This window comes from Glandiceps talaboti, chromosome 4, assembly GCF_964340395.1.
Source record: "Glandiceps talaboti chromosome 4, keGlaTala1.1, whole genome shotgun sequence".
In the NCBI taxonomy this organism is placed as follows: Eukaryota; Metazoa; Hemichordata; class Enteropneusta; family Spengelidae; genus Glandiceps; species Glandiceps talaboti.
The window spans coordinates 6,828,719-6,843,589 of record NC_135552.1 but is presented as its reverse complement, the minus strand read 5'-3'; the positions used below and the strand labels follow the sequence as shown (position 1 = coordinate 6,843,589).

General features: G+C 35.4%; 2 protein-coding genes across 2 annotated transcripts; both read left to right on the top strand.

Annotated features, from left to right (window-relative positions):
- Window positions 1-504: 504 nt before the first annotated feature.
- On the top strand, window positions 505-4,596 carry LOC144434461 (glutaredoxin-2, mitochondrial-like). The gene is made up of 3 exons (XM_078122912.1): window positions 505-603; window positions 2,403-2,637; window positions 3,397-4,596. The coding sequence occupies exons 2-3, from the start codon at window positions 2,413-2,415 to the stop codon at window positions 3,493-3,495; spliced, it is 324 nt and encodes a 107-aa protein (XP_077979038.1). The 5' UTR covers window positions 505-603; window positions 2,403-2,412; the 3' UTR covers window positions 3,496-4,596.
- A 4,827-nt stretch (window positions 4,597-9,423) lies between these two features.
- On the top strand, window positions 9,424-12,208 carry LOC144434490 (glutaredoxin-2, mitochondrial-like). Its single transcript, XM_078122944.1, has 3 exons — window positions 9,424-9,497; window positions 10,209-10,443; window positions 10,960-12,208. The coding sequence occupies exons 2-3, from the start codon at window positions 10,219-10,221 to the stop codon at window positions 11,068-11,070; spliced, it is 336 nt and encodes a 111-aa protein (XP_077979070.1). The 5' UTR covers window positions 9,424-9,497; window positions 10,209-10,218; the 3' UTR covers window positions 11,071-12,208.
- Window positions 12,209-14,871: the final 2,663 nt, after the last annotated feature.

The following is a 14,871-nucleotide window of genomic DNA, read 5'->3' as shown; positions in this document are numbered from 1 at the left end:
TAGGTCTATGGAACATGAATGGAAGTTATACAACAAGAAAATAGTTTTTTAAAGAATATTGCAACGTTTGGCTTGCCATAGTCCTGCTACCCCTTCTTTTTTAGCAAATTTAGCAAATACTGAGCTCGTGGAGGTTGAATTTTCGAATCATTCGATCTCGCGACAAGACAGAGAAGTAAATTCTATGACCGTTGATGGCGCTATTCAATCGGTACACTCCACAGCGCATGCAGCGTCCCGTAGTACATTCTATTTGTCCAGCGTGATTCGATTAAGTTAAATATATGTATTTCTCTGCGTATTATAATTAGATATTAATTAGCGATTCAAGATACTGAAATGATTATAAACAAGAACTTGACGGAACTTGTTGATGTTGTCTATATTCACAGCATTATTCAATATTGTTATAGACACCAGAATTGATGCCTCAAGCCCTTCGTTAACGGTTCGATAGTATAGCCCCCGGGCCCCGTAGTTTTCATTCTTCTCACTATATATATAGGTCAAAGGTTCTACACGTATACAAGACGCCTGAAAGGTTAAGTTGGACGGCGAATCCTGAGAGAACATAGTTGACTTGTTGTTCGAGGCGTATTTAAGGTATGTAAGCGATCACTTACATTTTATTTCCCCGTGTATAGTAAGTGATAAGAATTAATGTTATGAACGTTCTTTCTTCCTCACCATTCCACTGGCGATGACGTTGTGCATGCATATAGTTGTATGTTTGTTGTGTTGTCCTTGTAACTATGCAAGTAATATTCCTACCTCCATGGTCTTGTGAAGTTGGTCAACAGCCTTGATATTTTAAGCATGCATTAGCATTGATTAACCCCACACGTGCGCTACCAAAATACCACCACACACACTGGTGTACTGGCATAACATTAACAACCGCAAACCTTTGCAATTTGCTTGCTTGTTGCTCATAGAGTCATACACTTTAATACTTGTTTGTGCTTGTTGCTATGTTGATTTGCACACTTGAATACCGTAGTCTAGTTCCAATTACGATTATTACGTGTTACGATTTACACTACGTTTATCTTCATTCATCACGTCTAGAGTCAATGTCGTCTAGTCACTACCAAGACTCAGTAGATACATGATGTATTTGTTGCTAGTGTCCGTTCAGTTTGCCTACCTATTTATTATATGTTTTGAGTACACACCATCTTTGACACTGTGTTTATAAGTATGTGTATTGTACTTCCATGTACTTTCTGCATAATTTTTGTTTCCTGTACACTTATTTTAGCACAACTGAACTGAGGTTCAGTAGTGTTATAGGGATCGCCCGGCGTCTTTCTGTGTGTGTGTGTGTGTGTGTGTGTGTGTGTGTGTGTGTGTGTGTGTGTGTGTGTGTGTGTGTGTGTGAACAACTTAAAGTCAAAAACCGCCAGACCGATTGCCATTATATTTGGTGGGTCCATTACCTTAGGTGTCTAGTTGGGAAATTGTTCAAATCAAAATGATCGCATCACAGGTGTGTGATTTGGGTCAAAAAAATTGGATTTTAAAAAAAAAGCTTAAACTCACAAACTACTGGGCAGATCGGTGCAAAATTTGGTGGGAACATTCTTAAGGGGGTGTAAAGTAAGATTTGGTCATGACGTGATGATTCCATCATTAATATGCAAATTAAGACTAAAATGTGTCTTTTTGGTTAAAAATCTGTAATTCCAAAACGACTGAGCAGATTGGGCTGAAATTGAATGGGGATGTATGGACGAAGAAGTATTAAGCATACAATGATTCCATGAGGGATATGCAAATTAGGTGTAAAAATGTTCTTTTTTGGTCAAACATATATCTCAAAAAGTACGTGGTCACAGAGTCTGAAACTTGGTAAGATGTTTCTGAAAGTGTTATTCTGCAGATTTTTGAGAAAATTGGCCCTAGAGACCATGACCACGCCCTTAGCAACAACCAAATGACAGTATATTTTGGTCAGATAGCAACATCATCTGGTAGCCAAATGAGTAAACATTCAAAAAATGTATGCAAATACCGTTGCAACCATGACCACGCCCATAGCAACAGCCAAACGGTCCTGTATTTCACAAAGATAACAGGGATTAATAGACAATTGAATAAACATTCATAGCAACAGCCAAATGATCACGTATATTGCAAAGATAATATCAGGAATTCATACACAAGTGAACAAAAACATTTTAAAATGTATGCAAATATATCTAACAACATGACCACGCCCATAGCAACAGCCAAATGATAGCATATATCGTAAAGATAGCAACATGGTTGGATAGGCAACTGGATAGTCATTCAAAAAATGAACACTTATTGTTAGCATGGACTACCATATGGATAAATATTTAAAAAAAACTATAGTTGTGCTGCAACGCCATTGGCGGTATTTCTTTTCTAAATTATAGAATAATCAAAATGGGTGACGAAGTTGATATGAGTTCTCCTGAAGCCATATTCATCCAAAACATGATACATGATAATTGTGTAGTGGTCTTCTCTAAAACTTTCTGTGCGTACAGTCAGCAGGCTAAGAGAGTGTTCAATGAAATGCAAGCTAAGTATGAAGTGGTGGAACTTGATCAACGAGATGACGGTCAAACACTGCAGGATATATTGGGTAAAATGACAGGTGAAAACACTGTAAGTATAACATGTTGACTATTACTGAGATCCTTTCAAATGACAACACTAAATCTGAAATACCTCAGTTCCCTTTGAACGTGAAGGATCAAAAATGATGAATCGGTGTTATTTAGGGAGGGAATAATAATGGTTATACAAAAAGGATGAACTGATTGATTTAATTCACAAAATACATCCTTTATTTTCTGTGGTATCTGACATCTTGTAAGAATAAAAAACACCCACTCTAACCCTGATGTCCACTGTTCTGTTTTCTACAAGTTGAGCAAAGTCTTAGTGATATTGTGCATTGTTTTGGCAAATTCTGAACTTTTTGCACCCAGATATTGGTAGATGTGTTGTTAAAACAGCAAGCAGAACTGTACACTCCAATATACATTCAGTGAAGTAGTGCTGCTAATAGGGAACTTGCAATCCAGACTGAGCATACTCAGACGCAAAGGAGTATGGGATTATCTGTGGTTATCATAATACCTAATCTGGAGCTACCAATAAAATAAACTTCCCACAATGATGAGGGTGACTATGAATTGATTATTTGTGGTTAAAAACAATGTAACATTATTGTTTACAATATTATTTCATCAGTATTTATTATCACATTTCCCATAATGCAACATTCAACATGGCGGGTTTGCAAGTTCCCTATTAAGGAGCTCTAACCAAATATGGGTTGTAAAATGAAACCCTTTTATCCAAATTGGGTTTTCTTGTTAAGTCATTTTTTTAAAAATCTATTTGTTTATTTTGTTACAGGTTCCACGAGTGTTTGTCAAAGGGAAGTGTATAGGAGGAGGAACAGAAACCAAGTCTCTGTACAAATCAGGAAGATTAGAGCAAATGCTGAGCGAATGAAAAGCCATATAGTCTACATAAATGTCGTCTGCTAAGACACCCTGAGTGGTGGCTCATACATAATGTCATCCTGATTCTTCCCTTAACGCCCTGATTGGTCAATGTCTTCATTCATAGCTGTCAGTCAAAATATAACGACCATATTGGGGTACAACTAGGTGTGAAATTAAAACCGTCTGTAATCTTTATTAGATATATCTGCACATCACATTGTAGATCTTCCCAGGGTCATCGTCATTTGGTTAGTGTCGCATCATTTTTTGCATGTCAATCTCTTAATAAAGGCATCCAATTTGAATAGTCATAAATTATGTATAACAGTTAATGTACTGTTGAGGGTCAATCCTGAAACGTCGGCTATTTTCCATTTTTTTGGAGTGAACACATTTTATCGTAATAAGTTTTTATTGATGTAAATATTGTTGGAAGTTCAGGTTAGCAAGAGCACACAGAATTGGTGTACATAATGTTGGAAGTTCAGGGTACCAAGAACACAGGGAATTGATGTACATAATGTTGGAAGTTCAGGTTAGCAAGAATACACAGAATTGGTGTACATAATGTTGGAAGTTCAGGGTACCAAGAACACAGGGAATTGATGTACATAATGTTGGAAGTTCAGGTTAGCAAGAATACACAGAATTGGTGTACATAATGTTGGAAGTTCAGGTTAGCAAGAATACACAGAATTGGTGTACATACTGTTGGCAGTTCAGGGTACCAAGAACACAGGGAATTGGTGTACATAATGTTGGAAGTTCAGGGTAACAAGAACACACAGAATTGGTGTACATAATGTTGGAGGTTCAGGGTACACAGAACACAGAAAAACTCTTGCCAAATATTAGTCTTCTTTCACTATGAGATCTAGAGTGACCATATTTTTTAGTGCGTGTGTAATGATTGTGTTTATATTATTTATGTAGTGAGATTTGCATATATTTTTCAATGAAATGTCAAATGAGTATCCAAAAGACAAAGTTATATTCATTTTCAACATCATGGGCAATACATGACATACATACGTTATAATTACCAAGCTGCTGATGGAAACGTTTAGTCGTAGATAATAAATATTTGGTGTTGTATTTGTAGTAATTTCTGTGGACTTCTTTGCTTACTTAATTGTGAAATAAAAGAGCAAATTTCTTTTACATACTATAGAGTACATCAACCCTTTATGTCTGTGTACAGAAACGTTAAAAGTATATACTATGTAATCTTATTGGACTATGTATTGACTGTAAGACTCGTTATCACTTCCTTGTTGTAACCAAAGTGTATGACATGGTGTACCCACAATCACAAATATTGCAGTCAATTAAAAATAAACAAATATGTACCTTTTTTTGTCAGTGTGACCACTTTAACGTAAATACTGTGCTTAATCTTAAACTTATTTATGTCTGAAAAGACTGCATAATACTGGGTTGTCGATTTAAAAAAAAATAATAATAAGAGGCTGAACTCGCTAAGTTCTTTATAGTTTAGAACAAGGAACATGCTCACTGTATATGGAGACATTCTGAGTGATTTTCATGACTTCTCAGTCGAAATTTATGGATTCTTGTCTCAGTGGGCCATTGACTCAAAGTACGGATATGAGAACGGTGTGTCTAGTCTTGCATGTCACGTGACCATGCATGAGACGGACATCTATTGTATTAACATGATTTTTCACACCACTCTTCTCAAGCTATAACGATATGCATGCAAATTTTATGTAAATTATGTTGCTGACATCTATATTGTTGAGGACCAGTTTATATTTTAATATTTCATCCTTTTTGAATCCTTCATTAGTATTCAATATCGAAATTGTCCAAGAGGTTTAGTATTCATAAACACATTGTTGATAAAGGAAAGTTTCTAATTAGGGACCGGTCATTTTTGAATTGTTGATGATTAAACGTTTGGGTTTTCTTAAACCGATCCTCGACCTCAGCTTCGAAGACAACAGCCAACTTGAAAGCGACGATATACACACAAAAAATGTAACAATCAGACAAAATATAATTTTTCATTCATTTAATTTTAATTTAAGTTTCAAAGTAACATGAATTTGTGCTATTGAGCTTAAAATGTTTTTTTTTTTTTAACTTTTCATACCAAATTGTATATGTTCCTATTAGCCACATTCTACTTCATTTCCAGAGGGAAGACTAGTATATAATCTTCGTCTGCCCAAACATTTCGAAAGAATCATGGTTGGCTACGAAATCGCTTCACACATTTTGTCTTCAAAGTTTGTAAGCCTCGGGCTGATTTGGAGGCCATTAAATTCTTTCCTTTCTTGTTAGTCTTCAATGATGACAAATGTACATCGGTTTTATCCATTTTATTTTCTATTTCTTGGAATGTCTTTGCAAGTCTTTTGAAATATTGAATTTCCTCGTCTACAATATATTTGGTTGTTGCAGTAGTTGGATCTCCAGACGCCATTTTCTCGACCTATAAGATATAAAAGTTGTATACACGTCAGATATGATATCTGACACACTATAATTTGTGCGTCGTGGTCATATAAACAGCGCCATCTATCAAAGAGTACACGAGACTGACAGTTTGCACTTTAAAGTTCTATGCTTGTCAAACTATGTTGTGTGTATTGGCTAACCTTTTAGTACTCATCAGAAACTACTGTTGCTATGGTTTTCAAAACAATAGTCTTATTAATATTTTTCAGTAATATATCACATATTCTTTTCATTCCTGAATTCCAAGTCGTCAAAATTCTGTTGTCAATTAATCTGAAATAGATTTCATTATTTGAAAACAAACTTAGCGTCTGATCAATATCATCCATTTTTACTGCAGAATCCTGAAGTAAGTGATCGGTAGCATAAATTGAAATATTGTCAAATTCAGTTGCTCTGTCGGCTTCTCCGTCAACATCTCGTCATCTGACCGACGTACGATGCAATTTCTCTTGAAAATTCGGAATCTTCGATCTGACTTTGAAGAAGCTATTTTCTTTCCCATCTTCTGAGGCTTACTTGTGACAAGTAGACATCACTTTTATCCATTTTGGTTTCTAGGTTTCTGAATGCCTTCCCGATTTCTTTGAAGAACATAATGCCCTCTTAACAATATCTTTGGGTGCAGGTCGAGCTGTACAATGTAGACGAAATGTTCGACTCAGTGGCATCCTGTAAAATATGGAAATTGTTCAAGAATATTGTTTAATTGTCAAATATGTTATTTCTTTGGTTTACTTTTCTTCTTCTTTTTCACAATTATATATAGTCTATTTGACCTTTTTCGAGAAATAGGCGTAAAGTGCCAATGAAATGACTCGTAATAAGTCAATGAATATAGCGCAAGTATTTGAAGTAACGGGTATACTTGCAAATCGCATCGTAATCTTGAGCACATCCCGTTTTACAAAATGGCAGTATAACAGAGTTTTCATAATTATGACACACAAACAGGTGTAAACACACACACACACACACACACACACACACACACACATATATATACACACAAAATCCCATATCATATATACCACATCACATCACATTACATATTAATACTAATATAATTTTAAACACTTACCACATAATTCATATCATCTGTTTGCACAAACGTATCCTTGAAAGACTTCTCAATTGTTTGAGTAGAAATATCATTTCCCAATACGATCGTTGGTGATGCTGTTCCATCAATATGGTCGGCATTATAGATCTGAGTTCCGACGGTCTTTGTCGCTGACGTTGCCTGTATTCCCACAGTTGCAGTAAGAATACACTCTTCTTGTGTCTGTACGCTAAGTGACTTTGTTCAGAATGGTACGGTTTGTGCTGCGACTGTCTTTGCACTGACAATGTTAGTCTACACACCTGAATCATTCATATCAACTGTATATGGTTCTGTCATCTGTACACCAACGGCGTCAGTTTTGTGTATGATAGGCACCCGTTTTTGTCTGTGGTTTCGTTTCACATCAAATGTCTTCAACAACTGCTGGTGAAGTTGTTGGTTATAATCAGTCATACTGTTACATGAAAATAAAAATAATTATTGTATTGTAACTCGGGTAATCTGAAATAATCATGTTCATGCCAACGAAATATACAAACTGACAGATACAAAGTACACATGCACATACTCTCACAAATTAAATTGCATAATAACACACAACATACAACACAACACAGACATGTACGTACATATATTGTACATACGTACGTATGTACTTGCATGCATGTGTGTATACGTATCCTTGCATGCATGTGTGTATACGCATGCATGCGTTTGTTCATTCATACATGCATACATACATACATACATACATACATACATACATACATACGTACATACATACATACATGCATGCATGCATGCATACACACATACATACATACGTACGTACGTACGTACATACATACATACATTTTCCCCAAAACACATACACACACACACACACACATATGCACAAAAGCAGACACAAAACACTTTTTCATGTGTTCTGTTATTACAACACAAGTATCAATGTCAAATACTAATTCTCACTTTTTGTTTCCCAGATCAACAATATTTCCAGCAATCCAAATGGTTAGGTAAACATGGCTATGAGTCGGCTATTTTGGAAGAACTGGAGAGAGTATTTTAAGGTTACCTATGTACCACCATCATAAACTCAGGATTTGACACTGACATTCGCTGAGTTTTAAATTTAATTCATCAAAATGTTGATACATTGGTTCCTTGTATTCCATCAGAGTTGAACTCAGAAAAGGGTCTTGATATGGTATATGACTCGGACTGCTACACAGCTAAAATGGAGGCATGGCGAAGTGCCAGGTGTTTAATACAGTTAATACTATTGAGTGATATGAATATCATTACAGGCATAGATGACAGGTCAAAGGTCACACCAACAATGTATGCAGATGGAATAATAGGATTTCTGTAGTCTGACCACAGGTACGGCAAGCCATTCAGGCCAAAAGTATTATTCTGTTTCTGATGATAAACTTCCTCTTGGAAAATTTTCTTGTTGATGTAAACAGTTCTTCAGCAGTTTACTTAATGACAGTATTGTATTCACTTTATTACTGTATGTTATTTTTGTATGCTTCACCATGCTTGCTATAAGGCATGTTGTTATGCAATTGATTGATTGATTGATTGAATGATGACAATCAATCATTGATTGCAATAATTTTTGTTGACTTCATTGCCTTCTGAATTGTAAAATAAAGGTAATTCATATATCTACAATATTTCAAAAAAAGAGAGTGCACTTCAGACTTCACTGTCATTTATTTTCTATTGTGTTTGTAACTGAAGTATAGACTGAACTAGAGACTGAACTATTTACATATAGTGTGCATTTATTATTACTCAATCATCATAAAAGATGATTGCACAAATTCAGTAAACAAAATTTGTTCATTTAGGACAAAACCCCCTCCCCCCCAAAAAAAAACAAAAACAAAAAACTAATGTTCATAAGTTCAATATCATTTGTATATAATGTAAACCATGATGAAAATTGTAGCAGTCACACGGTGACCACTATCGATGCAATGTAAATACATAGAAAGCACATTAACATCAACAGTAAATTTTGATCAACTTATCAACATTTCGGTTGTAATTACAGAACCTGGCATTGCTGAAGGTGAGAAAGTTTTCTAAATTTGTATCAGATATTTTTTAAAATTTGAGCATATAATACAAATAGGAAGGATAACATAATAAGAACTAAATTTAATGACTTATTTTACGCACTTTCTCGTGCTAATTTTTTTCACCCCAATTTGAAATATTTAAACCCTTCTATGGAGACTAGCTTTGTGATAACCCATGTATGGTCGACCGACGCGAGCTCGACATCTTTCCAGTTCGACAGTATATAACGCCCCCAAGTGTTCATTCTTCTCACGTACTAATAGGTCAGAGGTTTTGAACTTATTGCAAGACGCCTGAAAGGTTGAGTTGGACGTCGAATCCTGAGAGAACATAGTTGACTCGTTGTTCGAGGCATATTTAAGGTATGTAAGCGATCACTTACATTTTATTTCCCCGTGTAGTAAATGATAAGAATTAATGTTATTACGAACGTTCTTTCTTCCTCACCATTCCACTCGCGATGACGTTGTGCATGCATACAGTTGTATGTTTGTTGTTTTGTCCTTGTAACTGTGTCAGTAATATTCCTACCTCCATGGTCTTGTGAAGTTGGTCAACAGCCTTGACATACTGAGCATGCATTAGCATTGATTAACCCCACACGTGCGCTACCAAAATACCACCACACACACTGGTGTACTGGCATAACATTAACAACCGCAAACCTTTGCAATTTGCTTGCTTGTTGCTCATACAAAATGTACACCATACTTGTCTGTGCTTGTTGCTATGTTGATTTGCACATTTGAATATCGTAGTCTAGTTCCAATTACGATTAGTACGTTTAAGATTTACACTACGTTTATCTTCACTCATCACGTCTTGTCAATGTCGTTACCGGTACCCTCACTACCAAGACTCAGTAGATACATGATGTATTTGTTGCTAGTGTCCGTTCAATTTGCTTACCTATTTAATTTATCTTTTGAATACACACCATCTTTGACACTGAGTCCTTATATTTATGTTTATTGTACTGCCATGTACTTTCCACACAATATATGTTTCCTGTACATTTAACTTTGAGAAACCTTACCTGATATCATTATCACTTCTTTTTTTCTAAATTATAGAGTAATCAAAATGGGTGACGAAGTTGATATGAATTCTCCTGAAGCCATATTCATCCAAAACATGATACATGATAAGTGTGTAGTGGTCTTCTCTAAAACTTACTGTATGTATAGTCAGCTGGCTAAGGAAGTGTTTGATGAACTGCAAGCTAAGTATGAAGTGGTGGAACTTGATCAACGAGATGACGGTGAAACACTGCAGGATATATTGGGTAAAATGACAGGTGAAAACACTGTAAGTATAACATGTTGTCTATTACTGAGATCCTTTCACATGACAACACTAAATCTGAAATACCTATATTCCCTTTGAACGTGAAGGATCAAAAATGTTGAATCGGTCTTATTTAGGGAGGGAATAATAATGATTATATAAAAAGTATGAACTGATTGATTTAATTCACAAAATACGGCCTTTATTTTCCGTCGTATCTGACATCTTGAAAGAACAAAAAACATCCACTCAAACCCTGATGTCCACTGTTTTGTTTTCTACAAGTTGAGCAAAGTCTTAGTGACATTACATGCAGTCTTTTGGCAAAATCTGAACTTTTTGCACCCAGATATTGGTAAATGTGTTGTTGAAACAGCAAGCAGAACTGTACACTCTATTATACATTAAGTGAAGTATAGTGCTGCTAATTATCCTGGAGCTCTCACCAAATATGAGTTGTAAAATGAAACCCTTTTAACCCGATTGGGATTTCTTGTTAGGTCATTTTTGAAATTCTATTTGTTTACTTTGTTACAGGTTCCAAGAGTGTTTGTCAAAGGGAAGTGCATAGGAGGAGGAACAGAAACAGATGATTTGTACAGATCAGGCAAATTAGAGCCAATGCTGAGAGAATGTGGAGCCATATAGTCTACATAAATGTCGTCTGCTAAGACACCCAGAGTGGTGGCTCATACATAATGTCTTCCTGATTCTTCCCTTAACGCCCTGATTGGTCAATGCTTTCATTCATAACTGTTAGTCAAAATATAACGACCATATTGGGGTACAACTAGGTGTGAAATTAAAACCGTCTGTAATCTTTATTAGATATATCTGCACATCACATTGTAGATCTTCCCAGGGTCATCATCATTTGCTTAGTGTCGCATCAATTTTTGCATGTCAATCTCTTAATAAAGGCGTCCAATTTGAATAGTCATAAATTATGTATAACTTACAGTAAATGTACTGTTGAGGGTCAATCCAGAAACGTCGGCTATTGTCCTCTTTTTTTGAATGAGCACATTTTATCTTAATAAGGTTTTATTGATGTAAATATTGTTGGAAGTTCAGGTTAGCAAGAACACACAGAATTGGTGTACATAATGTTGGAAGTTCAGGGTACACAGAACACACAGAATTGGTGTACATAATGTTGGAAGTTCAGGGTACACAGAACACAGGGAATTGATGTACATAATGTTGGAAGTTCAGGGTACACAGAACACAGGGAATTGATGTACATAATGTTGGAAGTTCAGGTTAGCAAGAACACACAGAATTGGTGTACATAATGTTGGAAGTTCAGGGTACCAAGAACACACAGAATTGGTGTACATACTGTTGGAAGTTCAGGGTACCAAAAACACAGGGAATTGGTGTACATAATGTTGGAAGTTCAGGGTACCAAGAACACAGGGAATTGGTGTACATAATGTTGGAGGTTCAGGGTAACAAGAACACACAGAATTGGTGTACATAATGTTGGAGGTTCAGGGTACACAGAACACAGAGAAAGTCTTGCAAAATATTAGTCTTCTTTCACTATGAGATCTAGAGTGACCACATTTTTTAAATGCGTGTGTAATGATTGTGTTTATATTATTTATGTACTGAAATTTGCATATATTTTTTAAAATGAAATATCCAGCATATCCAAAAGACAAAGTTATATTCATTTTCAACAACATGGGCAATAAATGACATACACAGGTTATAATCACCAAGCTGCTGATGGAAACTTAGTCGTAGATAATAAACATTTGGTGTTGTATTTGTAGTAATTTCTGTGGACTTCTTTGCTTACTTAATTGTGAAATAAAAGAGCAAATTTCTTTTACATACTATAGAGTACATCAACCCTTTATGTCTGTGTACAGAAACGTTACAAGTATATACTATGTAATCTTATTGGACTATGTATTGACTGTAAGACTCGTTATCACTTCCTTGTTGTAACCAAAGTGTATGACATGGAGTACCACAATCACAAATATTGCAGTCAATTAAAAATAAACAAATATGTACCTTTTTTTTGTCAGTGTGACCACTTTAACGTAAATACTGTGCTTAATCTTAAACTTATTTATGTCTGAAAAGACTGCATAATACTGGGTTGTCGATTTAAAAAAAAAATAATAATAAGAGGCTGAACTCGCTAAGTTCTTTATAGTTTAGAACATGGAACATGCTCACTGTATATGGAGACATTCTGAGTGATTTTCGTGACTTCTCAGTCGAAATTTATGGATTCTTGTCTCAGTGGGCCATTGACTCAAAGTACGGATATGAGAACGGTGTGTCTAGTCTTGCATGTCACGTGACCATGCATGAGACGGACATCTATTGTATTAACATGATTTTTCACACCACTCTTCTCAAGCTATAACGATATGCATGCAAATTTTATGTAAATTATGTTGCTGACATCTATATTGTTGGGGACCAGTTTATATTTTAATATTTCATCCTTTTTGAATCCTTCATTAGTATTCAATATCAAAATTGTCCAAGAGGTTTAGTATTCATAAACACATTGTTGATAAAGGAAAGTTTCTAATTAGGGACCGGTCATTTTTGAATTGTTGATGATTAAACGTTTGGGTTTTCTTAAACCGATCCTCGACCTCAGCTTCGAAGACAACAGCCAGCTTGAAAGCGACGATATACACACAAAAAATGTAACAATCAGACATAATATAATTTTTCATTCATTTAATTTGATAAGTTTCAAAGTAACATGAATTTGTGCTATTGAGCTTAAAATGTTTTTGTTTTTTTTAACTTTTCATACCAAATTGTATATGTTCCTATTAGCCACATTCTACTTCATTTCCAGAGGGAAGACTAGTATATAATCTTCGTCTGCCCAAACATTTCGAAAGAATCATGGTTGGCTACGAAATCGCTTCACGCATTTGTCTTCAAAGTTTGGAAGCTTCGGGCTGATTTGGAGACCTTTAAATTCTTTCCTTTCTTGTTAGTCTTCAATGATGACAAATATACATCGGTTTTATCCATTTTATTTTCTATGTCTTGGAATGTCTTTGCAAGTCTTTTGAAATATTGAATTCCCTCGTCAACAATATATTTGGTTGTTGCAGTAGTTGGATCTCCAGACGCCATTTTCTCGACCTATAAGATATAAAAGTTGTATACACGTCAGATATGATATCTGACACACTATAATTTGTGCGTCGTGGTCATATAAACAGCGCCATCTATCAAAGAGTACACGAGACTGACAGTTTGCACTTTAAAGTTCTATGCTTGTCAAACTATGTTGTGTGTATTGGCTAACCTTTTAGTACTCATCAGAAACTACTGTTGCTATGGTTTTCAAAACAATAGTCTTATTAATATTTTTCAGTAATATATCACATATTCTTTTCATTCCTGAATTCCAAGTCGTCAAAATTCTGTTGTCAATTAATCTGAAATAGATTTGAAAACAAACTTACCGTCTGATCAATATCATCCATTTTTACTGCAGAATCCTGAAGTAAGTGATCGGTAGCATAAATTGAAATATTGTCAAATTCAGTTGCTCTGTCGGCTTCTCCGTCAACATCTTGCAGGAGACTTGTACAGTCGTCATCTGGCCGACGTACGATGCAATTTCTCTTGAAAATTCGGAATCTTCGATCTGACTTTGAAGAAGCTATTTTCTTTCCCATCTTCTGAGGCTTCACTTGTGACAAGTAGACATCACTTTTATCCATTTTGGTTTCTAGGTTTCTGAATGCCTTCCCGATTTCTTTGAAGAACATAATGCGCTCTTAACAATATCTTTTGGTGCAGGTCGAGCTGTACAATGTAGACGAAATGTTCGACTCAGTGGCATCCTGTAAAATATGGAAATTGTTCAAGAATATTGTTTAATTGTCAAATATGTTATTTCTTTGGTTTACTTTTCTTCTTCTTTTTCACAATTATATATAGTCTATTTGACCTTTTTCGAGAAATAGGCGTAAAGCTCCTATGAAATGACTCGTAATAAGTCAATGAATATAGCGCAAGTATTTGAAGTAACGGGTATACTTGCAAATCGCATCGTAATCTTGAGCACATCCCGTTTTACAAAATGGCAGTATAACAGAGTTTTCATAATTATGACACACAAACAGGTGTAAACACACACACACACACACATATACACACACACTGACACGTGGACATTAACGATTCCAATATCTAAACCGAGACTTCAGCAACAGTAATCAAAATCCCATATCATATATACCACATCACATCACATAGTAATACTAATATAATTTTAAACACTAACCACATAATTGATATCATCTGTTTGCACAAACGTATCCTTGAAACACTTCTCAATTGTTTGAGTAGAAATATCATTTCCCAATACGATCGTTGGTGATGCTGTTCCATCAATATGGTCGGCATTATAGATCTGAGTTCCGACGGTCTTTGTCGCTGACGTTG

Bases quoted from the DNA above. Each gene is read 5' to 3' on its own strand.
- LOC144434461 (XM_078122912.1), top strand. From the start codon at position 2,413: ATGGGTGACGAAGTTGATATGAGTTCTCCTGAAGCCATATTCATCCAA. The intron at 2,638-3,396 runs GTAAGTATAACA...ATTTTGTTACAG, and splicing joins AAATGACAGGTGAAAACACT to GTTCCACGAGTGTTTGTCAA.
- LOC144434490 (XM_078122944.1), top strand. From the start codon at position 10,219: ATGGGTGACGAAGTTGATATGAATTCTCCTGAAGCCATATTCATCCAA. The intron at 10,444-10,959 runs GTAAGTATAACA...ACTTTGTTACAG, and splicing joins AAATGACAGGTGAAAACACT to GTTCCAAGAGTGTTTGTCAA.